This window comes from Boleophthalmus pectinirostris, unplaced genomic scaffold, assembly GCF_026225935.1.
Source record: "Boleophthalmus pectinirostris isolate CB_2022bp ecotype Guang Dong unplaced genomic scaffold, ASM2622593v1 HiC_scaffold_13, whole genome shotgun sequence".
NCBI lineage: Eukaryota > Metazoa > Chordata > Actinopteri > Gobiiformes > Gobiidae > Boleophthalmus > Boleophthalmus pectinirostris.
Window position 1 is genome coordinate 17180699 of NW_026571036.1, and position 14819 is coordinate 17195517.

Consider the following 14819-nt stretch of genomic DNA (forward strand, 5'->3'; position numbering starts at 1 on the left):
AAGGCTGTTGTCAAAACTAAAGAAAAAATATCCCGGCTAATCTTTGCATAGACTTTCATGTAGAAATAGCCTAATCAGAAGACACACAACACGTGGCCTAGCTGTGGCACAACTCATCTCATGACGTCTTGGTGTGACTGAAGGAATCCAAACATTTATAATGACTAATTTCTCCGTTATAAACTACACTTGTATCAGTTCTTTTCGTGTTGCTGGCGCTGCGTGTCCTTGTGTGGTTTTGAGAGGACGCAGTGACAGGTGTAGACGTTTTGGTTGAGGGGAGAGAAAGCTTTTTGGAGCAGAGAGAGCGAGAGGGGCAAGAAGAGGAGAAGGAGGAGGAGAGGGAGGCTGGAGTCAGACAGGACCGGAGCACACGCCAGAGACGCATCCAAGACGCACGACATGCCTTCACCATTCAGGTAAGTTGCACTTCAACAGTCATAGGAAATATTACTTACATTTCATTCATGTCGTAGTCGAGTTTAGGATTGATAGTAAAAAGACCATATTCTCTGGATAATATCGCATGCATGTGGCGATTAATGCATAAATCATTTACATTAGCTCTTTAGCATCACTATTTAGCTAAATGCTAATTTCCCTCGTAAATTTCAACAAATGTCATTGGCGGTCAAAGGAGCGAGATGCCTGTCCGGTAAAAGGGGGGCAATTTACGACGGCACAGTGGCTGTTGACATGTTTGATGCCCAGATGATACATGCGATGGGACTATGAGGCAATCGCTTAAGAACTCGTGTGCGGCTCGAGCGTCTCTAGTTCAAAAACGAGCGTGTATGAAGCGTGAGATTCATTCTCAGTGAGTTTTACCGCCTCGTTTGAATGCAGCAGCATATAACACACGGTTCAAAGAGCCCCTGTTTGGTACATATTCTGGGGATCAATAATCTCTGGTAAGTTTGGGGAGTTGGTGCTTTGCTCGTGGGCACTTGGCTTCTCTGGAGCATGGTTAGATGCACAACAGGGTGAGGGTGGTGGCAGGAGCATGAGTGCTTACTCAGACCTGTCTTCATAATGTGTAGAACATCTGTCTCAGTGATGTTTGCTCCTCTCTCTGCAGGTGTCTGTGGACATGCCCTGGGTCTCTCTCATCATGGGCCATGAGATAAATGCACATGTACAGGACAACAGATAGTATGCCTAAGCCGTTGGCATACCCCCTCACGCGATGTGGCACGACATGGCACGCCTAAACATGGGTCTCCTCTTTGCTCTCCTGTGTCTCCCCGTCGCCCTGGTGCTTTGCCACAGCAGCATCTATGAGCGCTCCGTGGTGCCTCGCGCAGCCTCGCGGTCTGTAGCACGGATGGATGGAGATGTCATCATTGGAGCTCTCTTCTCCGTGCACCACCAACCCTCAGCGGAGAAGGTGGCTGAGCGTAAGTGTGGAGATGTGCGTGAGCAGTATGGCATTCAGAGAGTGGAGGCTATGTTTCACACGTTGGACCGGATCAACGCAGACCCGTACCTGCTGCCCAACATCAGTCTCGGCTGTGAGGTTCGGGATTCCTGCTGGCACTCTTCAGTGGCTTTGGAGCAGAGCATTGAGTTCATAAGAGACTCTCTGATCTCAATCCGCGATGACAAGGATGGGTCAAAGTGGTGCATAGATGGTACTCCTTCCAACCAGCCTCCCCCCACCAAGAAGCCCATAGCAGGAGTCATCGGACCTGGCTCCAGCTCAGTGGCCATCCAAGTCCAGAACCTGCTGCAGCTCTTCAACATCCCACAGATCGCGTACTCTGCCACCAGCATCGATCTGAGCGACAAGACCCTGTTCAAGTATTTCCTGAGAGTGGTGCCCTCTGACACTCTGCAGGCACGAGCCATGCTCGACATTGTCAAGAGGTACAACTGGACCTATGTGTCAGCTGTGCACACAGAAGGTAAGGCACAGTGGATGTACATATGAAATCTAAGAAAATATGGCATGAATAATACTATGACAACCGTATGTATGTCAGAATTTAACTTGTAAGTAACCATTCATGATAGTTACAGGCAAGCAATAGGTCAACATGTTATATACATTACTACTCTTGAGGAAAATTTGTCTGTCTCACTTTCCCTGACTGATGTAAAGCTTATACTGCAATAATTTTAACATGCTTAATTTATTTTTAATGAAAATAATCTCCAAATGAGATGAGGCCTGAGTATGTGTGCAGTGGAACCTTCCAGTTTTGATTGAGTAGCCATAGCGCACAGAGTTGCATAAATCTTTCCTCTGACATTGGTAGGCTAAGGCTCTATTTGGAAGCTGTCCTTTTGTTCTTGAAACATGCTTTGTGAAGGTTTGGCATCAGAACTGGACATTTTGGTTGTGTAACCACAGCTCTCCAAGCTATTTCAACTGTTAGTTGTTAAAATCCATTTTTAGGTGTTTACCACTCATTTTATCCCAGTTCTTAATGTTACAAACACATTTCTTTTCTTGACAAGTTCACTTTTTTATTAAGAAATGTTTCTCAATTTAGCAGCACAAAATGTATTTTGAAAAAGACAGGAGAATGAAGGCAGAGTTGGCTAGACAAGGTAATTACTGTGAAGTGCATTATGCCCAGTGCTTTTCATTAGAACGGGAGTGAAATAGGCATTAAATGATGAGTGACAGCCTACATTACCCAGCATCCCCCCTAAGGAGCACTGAAGCCACAGGAGGTGTAAAACATCTTTGGAAAGTCCTATTCTAGGCAGGTGGCAGCTGTGACACAGGCTGACAGCAGATAGATGAAGACTGGGAGTTTGGGACAAGTGGATCCTTAGGTGGGGCCAGGACCTTTAGCACAACTACAGCATCCTATGGGACACAAGTCACAATTAGTCTGATAACTACGGAGCTGGACTGAACCTGACCTCCAAAAACAACAGCTATGGCTATTAGGAAGATTCTGAAATGATAAATGATCTATATGCCTTCCTTTAATATATTTACTATATATATATATATATATATATATATATATATATATATATATGGAATTATAAAAAAAACATCATTGCAGCAATTGTATTCTGGTTGAGGGTGATTTTCAGCCTTAGATTGGTATTTGAATCTAAATCAATCTCAGTGTTACAGTAGAGATGAGGATTATGTGATCACATTTACAACAGTTTTAGCCTACTAAACCAATGGTGATTTTAAAGGTACAGTACACGACTGTACAACCGCTCTGGAGGGAGATCCACTACCTGCTTCTCTCTATGGAGTTGATATTGGTTTACCACAATATGGAATTATATATTTATTCATTAACATGTTTTGCTGAGCAGGGTCAACTCCTTACAGATCTGTCCTGTTACTTGGCCTGGTCATGTAACCTGGTAGTCACAATGTGACTATACCGTGGAGCTTTTCTTTAAGATGTTAACTGCTTGTGTTGGCAGTTGCTCAGAAGTACATAATGAGATAAATGCTTACCAGTAGTCCTTTTGTTTACATTTTTGAGTTTGCACTATTGTACCTAAAATGTTTTAAATCAGGAGCCAAAACAAAACCATGCCCAAATGTTTTTAGTTTACCATTATCAAGCATTACTGATTTCCAATTTGCTCATTAGACTTGCCAAATTACCTGGCATGGTGCACTGAAATGTAAATGTAATTTTAATAAAGCCAGTAGTGGACAGTTCTAGCTGTTGTTTTTAACTCAGACTGTCCTGCACGTCTTTTGCCAACCTTCTTGTGACCTTTTGTGATTGCGGAGAATCTGTTTAGTTTATTTAGCTTCGCTCCAAACAGTGGTCACGACTGGCTCAGACTCCTCTCTTTTCCACCACCTTAGACCAAGTTATAAATGTAACTTGTTGCCCATAGCAACAGCAAAGAGCTTGTGTGAAATTGCATAAATTACCTGACTCCACATTATGATCATTGTGATACAAAACCTTTATTTTGGTGTAGTCATTGTCAATAAAGCACCAGTCAGCACACACCACCCACCTGTTCCCCCAGTCTACAGTGCAGTAATTGGACATGATCATTTCCATTTAGTGAAAGGAGAGTGAACTAGGCAATAGAACATAACAGGACCGCCGCAATATCAACACAGGGGCGGCTGTGAGGCACATAAATGCATTACTGTGATCGTTTTTCAGCTGCAGTTTAGATTTCTAAACCCCACACACACAGATCATTCATTACCAAAACAAGAGGGCCATCAAGGCCATTTCAGACCATTTAAACACGTTCTTTCATATACACCCACATGAATGAATCAACGTTTCTTTGACAACAATGAACTCACATATGCAACTGATGATTATTTGACAACATCTGGTACTTTTAGGTAGTTATATGACTTAAAGAGGGTGTTCAATCAGCCCTTGACATTCTTGGTTTGTCTCTGGAGGTCTACAGAGACTTTACAGTAAAATTACTTAAGAATTAAGAAAGAATTTACTTAGGATGACAATAAATTAAATAATGAGTCTACAACTGAATGGTGACTGCCAGACAAATCTTAGGGCAAATATCTACGGTTTCCCTTGACATCTTAGCCAATGATAAAGTGAAGGCTCCTCACAGCCAGGGCAGATTTACACTAAACTGTTGGGGGCCTGAGGCGCAATGCTGCTGCTGTCTACACCCGTGTGCACTGTGATCGTAATCAGTGTCCACTAAACTCTTTGACTCTCATTAAGAACTAGAGGATCAGAGGTTTACGTCAGTGCAGCTCCATGTGCCGATCAGCAGCTGCACAGGGGGTGGAGCTACAGTCACAGCTGTAATTACTCAGGACAAAGTACTTATTTGTGTGTTTTAATCATTATTTATCTAAAGACTGGACATACTTTGAACTTTAGATGGGGAACATGGAACTTTTTAACAACGTGGAGTAAGTCTACAAATGACAGGCGATGCTCAAAACCAAAATTTTAACTGGTGCATTTATCAAAACACAAAAGCTGCAGTAATTCAGGTATTAGACTGTCCTCTGCCACCAACAACATTTTTTCTCATATAAAACCAGCTAACCCTGTAGTTTAGAAATCTGTAAACATGTTCTGAAATGCATGAGATTTCTCTATTTGTTTAGCAGTTTCTCCAGTCTAATACTCCTGAGTGTGTTCAAAATGTGTTCAAACTGAATCCAGATTTTAAAACATGAAATGCAAATCTAATTGCAACCGCAATTCTTGTCAGATTTTCATTTTCCTTCAAATTGTGCATCCGTATGTGAGGTGTCAACTTAAATTCAATAAGATGGTCCCTGTAGTAATATTCAGAATGCAAAACAAGGTACCTGTCTTCAGATGCTATAGTAAAACATCCAGTATATGTTTTGTAGAATCTCTACTCTACACTAAAATAAGTTGACCCGCATTATCTGTGAAAATAACACATTTTCCCCCTGGCAGGAAACTACGGAGAGAGTGGTATGGAGGCCTTCAAGGAGATCGCATCTCAGGAGGGGCTGTGCATCGCTCACTCAGACAAGATCTACAGTAACGCTGGAGAACGCCATTTTGACCGTCTGCTGAAGAAGCTGAGAGAGCGTCTGCCCAAAGCTCGAGTGGTGGTGTGCTTCTGTGAGGGCATGACGGTGCGCGGGCTGCTTATGGCCATGAGGAGGCTGGGCGTGTTGGGAGACTTCCTCCTCATCGGCAGGTACAAATACAACTGTTGTGTAAACATCACAGCTTATAGTATTGATCACTTTATTATTATTATAGACTTAGATGCACCCTCCACAGTACAGGCAGGCTTGACAAACACAAGTCACAGTAAGAGATATATATAAATGCAACCTGTCAGGAGTAGTGGGTGGGTGCTGTGTGTTTCTGCATTGTGGGGGTCCTGTTCAAGACGCAGAGTTTGCAACAGCTGAAAACTCTGAACTGTCATTATTTAGGTAAAAAGTTATTGTAGATATGTTTGCTGCATTTATTGTCTTGAAATGACATGAGCAAGTAAACGAATTCCAGTGCATCCCTTCTCTTTTTCTAACATACTTTCTCATATGGTTGTACTACTACTAATTACTTCTTTTTTTATTTCCCCAAAACTACATTGCTGATTTCAATTTGTACATAGTGGTTTTAAAGAAGCTGTAAGACATTTGTGCTTTCCTGATGTGATCACCAAGGCAACCAAGAGGAATGAAAAGGACCAGAGCAACAGCGATGAATAGAGATGTTTTCCTTGACTGTCTGAGGAGCACATTCAGGGAACATTGCCTTATGTATCAGGGTTCTTTCTTGTCCAGGGCAAAGGCATTTGTTGTTATTAGATCATAATGGAGGCATTTATTCAAAGACTAAATGATCCTTTAGAAGCCAGTTCTCTGTAATAGATAGGCTATGCTGATCTGCATTAGTCAATAGTGAGTATGGTAGCTCTTAAAAGGCATGTCACAATGTCAGCTTTTAGTGTTCTATTTACTGTGGGTAGAAACATTACAATTCTTTCATTATTTGCTATTGGCACCATGACAAGAAAATACTTTACAATATCTAAAATAGCAGAGATAGGAAATCAAACTTGCTGAATGTTTAAAAAAAAGTACCTTTAAATACTTAAATACCATCATGATCGGCACTTTACATAACCTGCAAATGTAGTTCCTCACAAACAAATAGTGATTTTGATTGATTTCATAATCCATGGTCACTTTTGTGGTGGTTTATGCTTCTGAAATTCTTTCAAATATTCACTGATTTCTTGTCATTATATTCTGGAATTTTTAACCAACACTATCGCTTAGAACAGCCTGTATATGCAAATCTCCAAATAGATTTAGATTTTTGCTTGTAATTGCACCACACCCTTGTTTCCTTTTCCCCTGCACACCTTACAAATTTGGTGCAGTCAATTTGAACTGTACTTCTTAGAGCATGCTGGCTTATTTGTAACTGGGTTGTCATAATGGCCCCAGGATATATACTAAAAGCTGCTATAGTGTAAAAATGCAGTTGTATGGTGCGCGATTGAGCGATGGAGGAGGTTTTTGGGAGTGCTTGGTGACAGGGCACTTGTCAGAGGCTGCTTCTCGAGTGGGACATTAATAAGACAGCTAAAGATGGCGAGACGTGTAGCTGTGGATAAGCAGTGTGCAGGAGATTAGCCGAACACCACCAGAGAGAAGCTCCAACTCAGGGCTGTCAACTCCGAAGGACAAACCAGAGGCAAAGTGACTGGGGACAAATGTTATACTGTTACAAACTACTTACTGCATTTGGATGTTAGGTTAAACAGTAAATCTGTGTTTTTACAGTGTTTCCGTCACATTTATTCAGTTAGTTTTGTCTGTATGAGTTATAAGAAATAGTTTCTTATCATTTGTTCAACTTACAATGATAGTAATAACATCTGTTTAATAAATTTAGAGACCTACTGAAATTATTAAAATAATAAATAATGAAGCTCAACAATCTTGCTCACTTTGAGGTCTGATCTGGTTCTGGATGTAAATTTTCCATGCATTTTCTCTATAGACTTTTTAAAAAAATCTAATATTAGGAGTTTTAGGGCATTGCAGAGGCTAACCAGCTACGTGGTAACTAATATCCTTAATGTGGCTGTTTCATGCCCAAAAAGTAGGGATGTCACAATAGCCGAAATATTATGATTTTGTATCGTCAAAAGTCTCACATATCGAATATCTCATATCGAATTACAAGTTCCTTTGCTTAAATGCATGGTTTTACAGTAGCAACAGCTTATGAACATCAGAAACTACATATCCCATGATCCATTTCAATGCAAACAACATAAAGAAATATGTTTTTTATTTGAATTCTTGAGATTATGATGGAAATAATTCACACCAAAATGTTGTCAAGGTATTTTAAAAGCAAAAAAGTGTTCCATCTACAATTATATTAGCCTCTTCAAAATATCACAATAGATATTGTACCATGAGATGTATATAGTTATATTATTGTACCATGAGATTTGGATATCGTTCCATCCCAACCAAAAATCATGTGGTTTGTAAAGTTTCAGAAATAGATTTTACATCACTTTATAGGCCTTGCAGTCTTTGGTTACCACATAACTGATTAGCTCTAAGAAAGCTTTCAAAGTTTTTGGAAAAATTGAAAAATAAATGGTAAATTTACTTTCAGAACCTTTCAGTGGATGGTCACTGTTGAGCTTTTTTAAGCACAGGCACCCTGGTGTTTGATCTTCTTTAAAAATCTCAAGATAGAAGAATAAAATGGAAAATTCAGTAGTTAGTTTCAGAATAATGTAGTTACTACAAAGCAAAGTTCATAATGAATCAATCAGTACATATAAAGCTGCAATATTCATAGATCAAATACATATTTTTACAAAAGTAAGTTATAGGAAAGATAACAATACAGTAACATAGCTGTGACTACAGAGTGTGAAATGAATAATGCACTATAAAGGGTGTCATCAAGGTCACGATATAATTCCAAAGCATTATTTTAAACAGCCAGTTAAAATGCTCTTTAGGTTTTTACAGCTTGACATCCATAGTGAAGACACCTCTCTCCCACTGACTTCACTGTTTTCCCAATAGGTAATAAGCAAAACATTACATTCAACACCTGGTTAAGACTGCAGATCCCAACTCTTAAATTATCTATTATTATGACACCCAAGGGTTACAGCCTATCCATCTCATATCTGCACATCCTTCCATAGGAGACACAGGAACAGAGAGAGTCTTTTTTTAGCTTTAGCCCAAGTCTCAGGGGTTGAACTGCAGCTTCTGGGTCACACATACACAGATGGAAGAAGACTGGAGGAATGACAGGAGGGAGACTGTGGCTTTCTTGGCGTATAGCTCAGCACCCGTGTGACAGACATGTATTAGCTCATCAAATGGAGACGCTTAATTTATGCTTTCACCCCCGAGATGTGAAGAGGTGTGAGGATGTGACACAGCATCGTCTGTCGTCCAACGAGGATAATAAAATATAAAGAAAAATGGAGTGTGCTAAAAGAAAAAAAGCTTTTGTTTTCAGAGCTGGGCTTTTCAGACAAATCCCAGCTGTGGTGAGGGGTGTGACCTGTTTTAGTCTACTTCAGAACTCATTGTTCTGTAATAGCTTGTTACGGATTTGGTTAGTGAGTGTGGGCAGTAATTTAATGAAAATTTTCACACATTTTTGATAGGTCTGGATTAGAGTATTCCAATAGTACAAGAGCTGTGTTGTGGTCGGCCAAAATGTGAGGCCATGAAATTATTTTGTACATGAGTTACTTGTTTGCATTTAACCTGAAAATATTGTGATTATTGTGATATATTTTCCCTGCTTGGAAGAATAATTTGACTTGCGTACTGTAGTTGAAGCTGAATCTTGCACAAACACTTACATCTACATTACCTAACAGAGCCATAGAATTGTAATGTTTCACAGTATGGTTTTAAAAGTATCTAAATCTCTATGGAGACAAGCGTCCTCAAGTGGACGCTCCCGGGTCAAGTTACAGGTCAGATCTGTGACAAGGTGACCCCGCTCACAGTGAGAATGAATGTTTTTGAGTAATAAAACCACCTGCTATTGAATAAATGTGTGACAGATAAGTTTAATGTGATACCATGGAACATTTTAGACAAAGCAATAACATCTCCATGGAGACAAGCAGATGACAGACCATACATTATAAAAGTTAGAAAGTGAAAATGTAAAAGTGACTTGTTACATCACATTGCTTTAATATTTTCCCTGTATGGAAGAATTATTTGACTTGAATGCTGAAGTTGAAGCTGGATCTTGCTCACCCAGTTAAACCTTACACCTACATTACGTAACAGATCCATAGTCTGTCTTCACTCTGTCCTCTTATATTCCACCTAAATTCAGAAGCCTGGCAATTCATACTATCTAGTCTGCACATACCACACAGTATTCCATCCCCAGTAAAATGTACTTATAGTGACATTTTAATAAGAGGATGGGCTTGTGAGTGTCCATTCTCCTGTCTCTCGTGTGTGTGGCCGGACCCTGGCTCATGTGTTTGTGTGTGGGAGTGTTTAATGGTGAACAGTGTGAGCGGGCTGACAGTTCTATGTGAAGCTGTAAAATGGCCACAGTCTCTTTGTAATGTGACCAGAGAGCGCACTGCTGCTGTGTCTCCATGGAGATGGTTATGTGCGATTACAAACATGTACTTTTGTCTTCATGTGTCTAATGTTGTGTTTCTGTTGTGGCCAGGATAGTAGGAGATAGGGGCTATTTTCTAGTTTACACATGCAAACTATTTTGGAAATACTTTGGCATATTGTCCCATGTTGCAGTCAAAGATCAAACTATTTCTAATACAGCCCCAAGTTGCAAGAATAACGGAATAACATTTGTAGCATCGCAAATTAAACTTAAATAATGTGAGCTATACAATATATATACATATACATGATATATATTGATATATATATATTTTGTATATAATGGTTTCCCCCAGTATCACTTACTTGTAAGTAGGGGTGAAACGATATCCAAGTCTCACGATACGATATCGGTATGAAGCTCACAGGACGATATTTATTGCGATATCGTGGGAAAGCTCACAATATGGTGGGGAGGTTCACGATTAGGGATGTAACAATATCCAAATCTCTCAGTACGATATTTTCACGATACACATCTCATGATAGGATATTTACTCTGATATTTTGTGGAGATTAAACTGTTATTATGCTACTTTTTCCTCTTTAAATGCCTTGACAATACTTAATCCAAAGAACTAAGACTTAAAAGTGCTTAGAACAGTTCATTCTTCTTGTAGTCTACACTGAAATGGAGCAAAGGATCATGGTCTATGTAGTTCTCTCTGTCTTTTTTTTACTATTGCTGCACCATAGCTCTTAATTTAAGCAAAGAGACTTATATTGTGATGGTCCACAATATTATTGTGAAAACTTTGATGATACGATATCATGATATTTCAGTTATTGTTACATCCCTATTTGTAAGTTGTATCTTTATTGTCCTGAATTCAAGACAGTCAGGCCATTCATGTTTTCACCTACCCCTTATATATGCTTGCTCCTCTCTCCTTACTTCTCTCTTAGATTTCTTACACATACAGTTCAACAGCGTCGCATACTAATTTCAGCACAAATATATACATTATCAGCTGATTGTGAACTGCAGCAATTTGTTGGTAAGTCTTACAATGCCAGATTATAACAAAAATACTAGAATAAGCCTAAACTGTCTTTAAATTGTATTCCATTTAAATGTACTCACAGTAGATCCACAATTCCCAGAAAATGATTTGGGGTTTCCATACTGTATGTGACTTCTTTTGTATCAGGCATTATATTTGTGAATGGCTTGGTGACATATTGTGCTCCCACCACCCGGCTGTGGCTGTGCCCTGGTGTAATTAGCTGCTCCCTGCTTCTCTCTCTTCTCCTCTGTCTCCTCTCTCTCTGTAGCAGCTCAAACATTGTTATTACTGAACACATTTGCATAAGCTGCTTTTCTCCATGTAACACTCATTTCTGTCCTGTATTAGCCACACACTTTGGTCAGATCCTGTTTTAAATCACGAGAGAGGGATGCTGTTAGTCACTTATATGTGATGAGCTAGTGTGAGGTGTGAGGAATACTGTGAACCATATTGTGTCTTGGTTTGAGGATTTGGCAACTGTGTACAGCAGGGAGAATGGGGGTGATGCTGTTGTGGAACTTGGTATAATTTTACGCTTCTTAGGGGGCATGATTGGGGAAAATTATATAACTGCAAATGATGGACAAGAGCAGCTAAATCCTGAAAGTTTAATTGATAAAATATTACAATAATCATATGCATTTCAGAATGTGTTTGTATAGGTTTAAACTACAGGATTCTCACAATGTTATTGCTTTGTCTGGAATATTTCACAGTATGATATTAAGCCTTTCTATCTTCATGAAGATGGTCAGATCTGTGGCGATTTAACCCTGCTCACAGTAAGAATTATTTTAAAGAACTGTTTTTTCTAGTTATTTTTGAGCTATAAACCCATCTGTAATTGATAGGGGTGTAACAATAACCAAAATATCATGATATAGTATCATCTAAAGTCTGTCAATAATATCGTGGGTTATCACAATATGAATCACAAGTTTCTTTGCTTAAATTCATTGTTATGGTGCAGCAATAGCTAAAAAAAACAGAGGGAACTACATAGACCATGATCTTTTGCTCTGTTTTAGTGCAAACTACATGAAGAAATAGCAGTTCTAAGCACTTTTAAGTCTTATCAAGGCAATTTAAGAAGAAAAAGTAGAATATTCACAATTTTGTTAGCCTCCACAAAATATCGCAATAAATATCATACCGTGAGATGCAAATCGTGAAAATACTGTATCGTGAGATTTGGATATTGTTATGTCCCTAGTAACTGACTGAACGTAAGGTAGAGCTGTATAATGTTTAATGTCATACTGTGGAACATTCCAGGTAGAGCAATGACATATCCATAGAAACAAGCAGGTGATGGACCCCAAACCAAACAGTCACATAGTGCACCGTTAAAAAAGTAAAAAGAAAAAAAAAACATTGGGCATGTTGGCCAAGTCTGTTATAATTTGTTGAGTTGTTAAAGGTTAGTGCGAGCGTGGGCTGTATACAGTGCCATTAAATATTCACTTTTATTGTTGAACCAACCCAGGCTTGACATCCTTTTTCAGAGGTGATAATTGTATTGAAATAATGACAGCCTTTGTGCTTTGCTAATAGTGACCATTCAAATTTATCTTGATTTGAATGCAGTTAATTTGGCAGCCCTTGGGCCCTTAGCTTTGTCATAAATTACATAGGCATTTAAGAGAAAGAGAGAGACAGAGAAAGAGAAAGACAGAGAGAGAGAGAAAGACAGAGAGAAAGAGAAGACGAGAGAGAGAGAGGAGAAACAGAGAGAGAAAGACAGAGAAAGAGAAGATGAGAGAGAGGACAAAGACAGAGAGAGAGAACAAGAGAGACACAGAGAGACAAGGAAAGAACTGGAGAATGACAGAGGTGGGATGAAAGAAAGAGAGCAGAAGAGCGGGTAGGGAGAGAGAGAAGGCGAAAGAGGGAGAGAGATAGAAAGAGAGAAAGAGTGAGACAGAGACTTTGACTTTTAACAATACATTTAGGCAGAGAAAGAGAGAGAGAGGCACAGAAAAAGAGAGAATGAGTGAGAGATAGAAAGAAAGAGGGAGAGAGAGAGTTGTAGTAGTTTTGGCAGCCCACACTGAGCTGCCTTTTGCCTGTCACCTCTGAGGTTCTCATCTCCTCCTCATCACAGGAGGAAGAGTGCGGAGGATGTGGGTTCTGCCGACTGACTTCTTGCGAGTCATTTGGCAAATAGCAGTGAAGAAGCAGAGCGCGCATCACCACCAATAGTGCTTATAGCTCTGACAAATACACAAATGTCTTTGAAATCAGCCAGCACAAAGGGTTAGAGAGCATCACCAACACGCTCCAATTCATCATTTAGGAGGAATGTAAACCAGTGTCTAATGATAATGTGGAATTATAAATGGGGGTGATTTATTTGAAATTAAGAAAGGCGCCTTACAAATGAGAGACAATGCTAAGAACACAATGAAGCATCACCATTAGGCTTTTTATTGACTTTCTGTTTCAGAGCTGAAGTCACAAGAAGCTATAACCTATAATGAAATGTTTGCAACTTAAAATTGCAAAGTTAAAATGTGCTACTGAAGTGACACAGACCAAGGATCATTTAGTACTTACATTGTCCCCCAGTGGTTATAGTGTGTTTTGTAACATACTCTGTTACATGGCCCTATCAGAGTACTGCATTCTGAATACTTAGAATACTTTTACATTGAGTTGCATTATAAACATGTAAAAAATGTGACTTGTGTGAGTTACTCTGTTTGTTATGCATTTATTTACCACTAAGAAGCACTCATCCACTAAAGTGAAGGTTGAAGGATACATTCCCGAAAGTTCTGTTGTTGTGTCTATAGGCAAGACACATCCACCTTACCTAATAAGAATGGTGTAAGCGTGAGTGATGTACTGGAATATAGTTGCTCAAAATATGTATTCTGAATATTTAGTACATCGTCAAGGGGTTCAAACACATGACGTCTTTGTGATTTTGTGAGAAATCAGACCTTTCCCCATTCACAAGATATCAGATGTTCTGATTTGTACTGTGTTATTGTTACAATAACCATTGCCATGCAAATCAGGCATAATGATTCCTTATGCCTGAAACCCATGAATAGGGAACTTCCGTTGTGTAACTGAACCCATGTGTTACCATGTTGTTGCCATGTTGACATCTATGCACTGCATCCGCTCTTCTAATCTGACCTTTCGACCTTTTGCATCTCAATTGAAGCTTCTCAGAAACAACAGAGACCGGAAGTTTAATAAGGCGAAGTCTTTGTGTACTGCAGGATTCATAGTACAGAAAAAAATAGGAAAAAAGGGAAACGAACTACTGCGAGTGCTACAATCTCCATGGCGATCGTGGGTTGAGTCGATGCGATTCAGTCTGCGCCAATCCAAACAAACATCTCCACCTACAAGACACAGAATTGTACCGTAATTGCACAAGATTAGAGATACAGCATGTTGTTTTCCCTTAAATGGCTGTGGGCTGTGTGTGTATTGCAGCTTGGGGCAGTACTGTACGATGGGCCCTGATCTGAATATTTATACCATGTTTGTGATGTTAATTGACAGTACACATTGTCAAGGACGCGCTGCCTCTCTGAATGAAGCCCTGTGGTGTGTGTCAGGGAGAGAAATGGGAGAGTTCAGAAACAGAAATAGAACACAAGCGACTATCAGCTGGCCATAGAGAAAATTCTGGAAAATATATTATGTTTATCAAGATTTGAAACATGTGTAGCAGAGTTAACATTTGC

General features: G+C 39.5%; 1 protein-coding gene across 1 annotated transcript in view; it reads left to right on the top strand.

The window, feature by feature from the left end:
• The first annotated feature begins 1198 nt into the window (after positions 1-1198).
• The window catches only part of grm1a (glutamate receptor, metabotropic 1a), a 35827-nt gene continuing 22206 nt past the window's right edge, over positions 1199-14819 (top strand). The window contains exons 1-2 of the mRNA XM_020920144.2: positions 1199-1904; positions 5379-5628. Of these exons, the coding sequence (XP_020775803.2) occupies positions 1199-1904; positions 5379-5628 (956 nt within the window). The remainder of the gene's footprint in view (positions 1905-5378; positions 5629-14819) is intronic.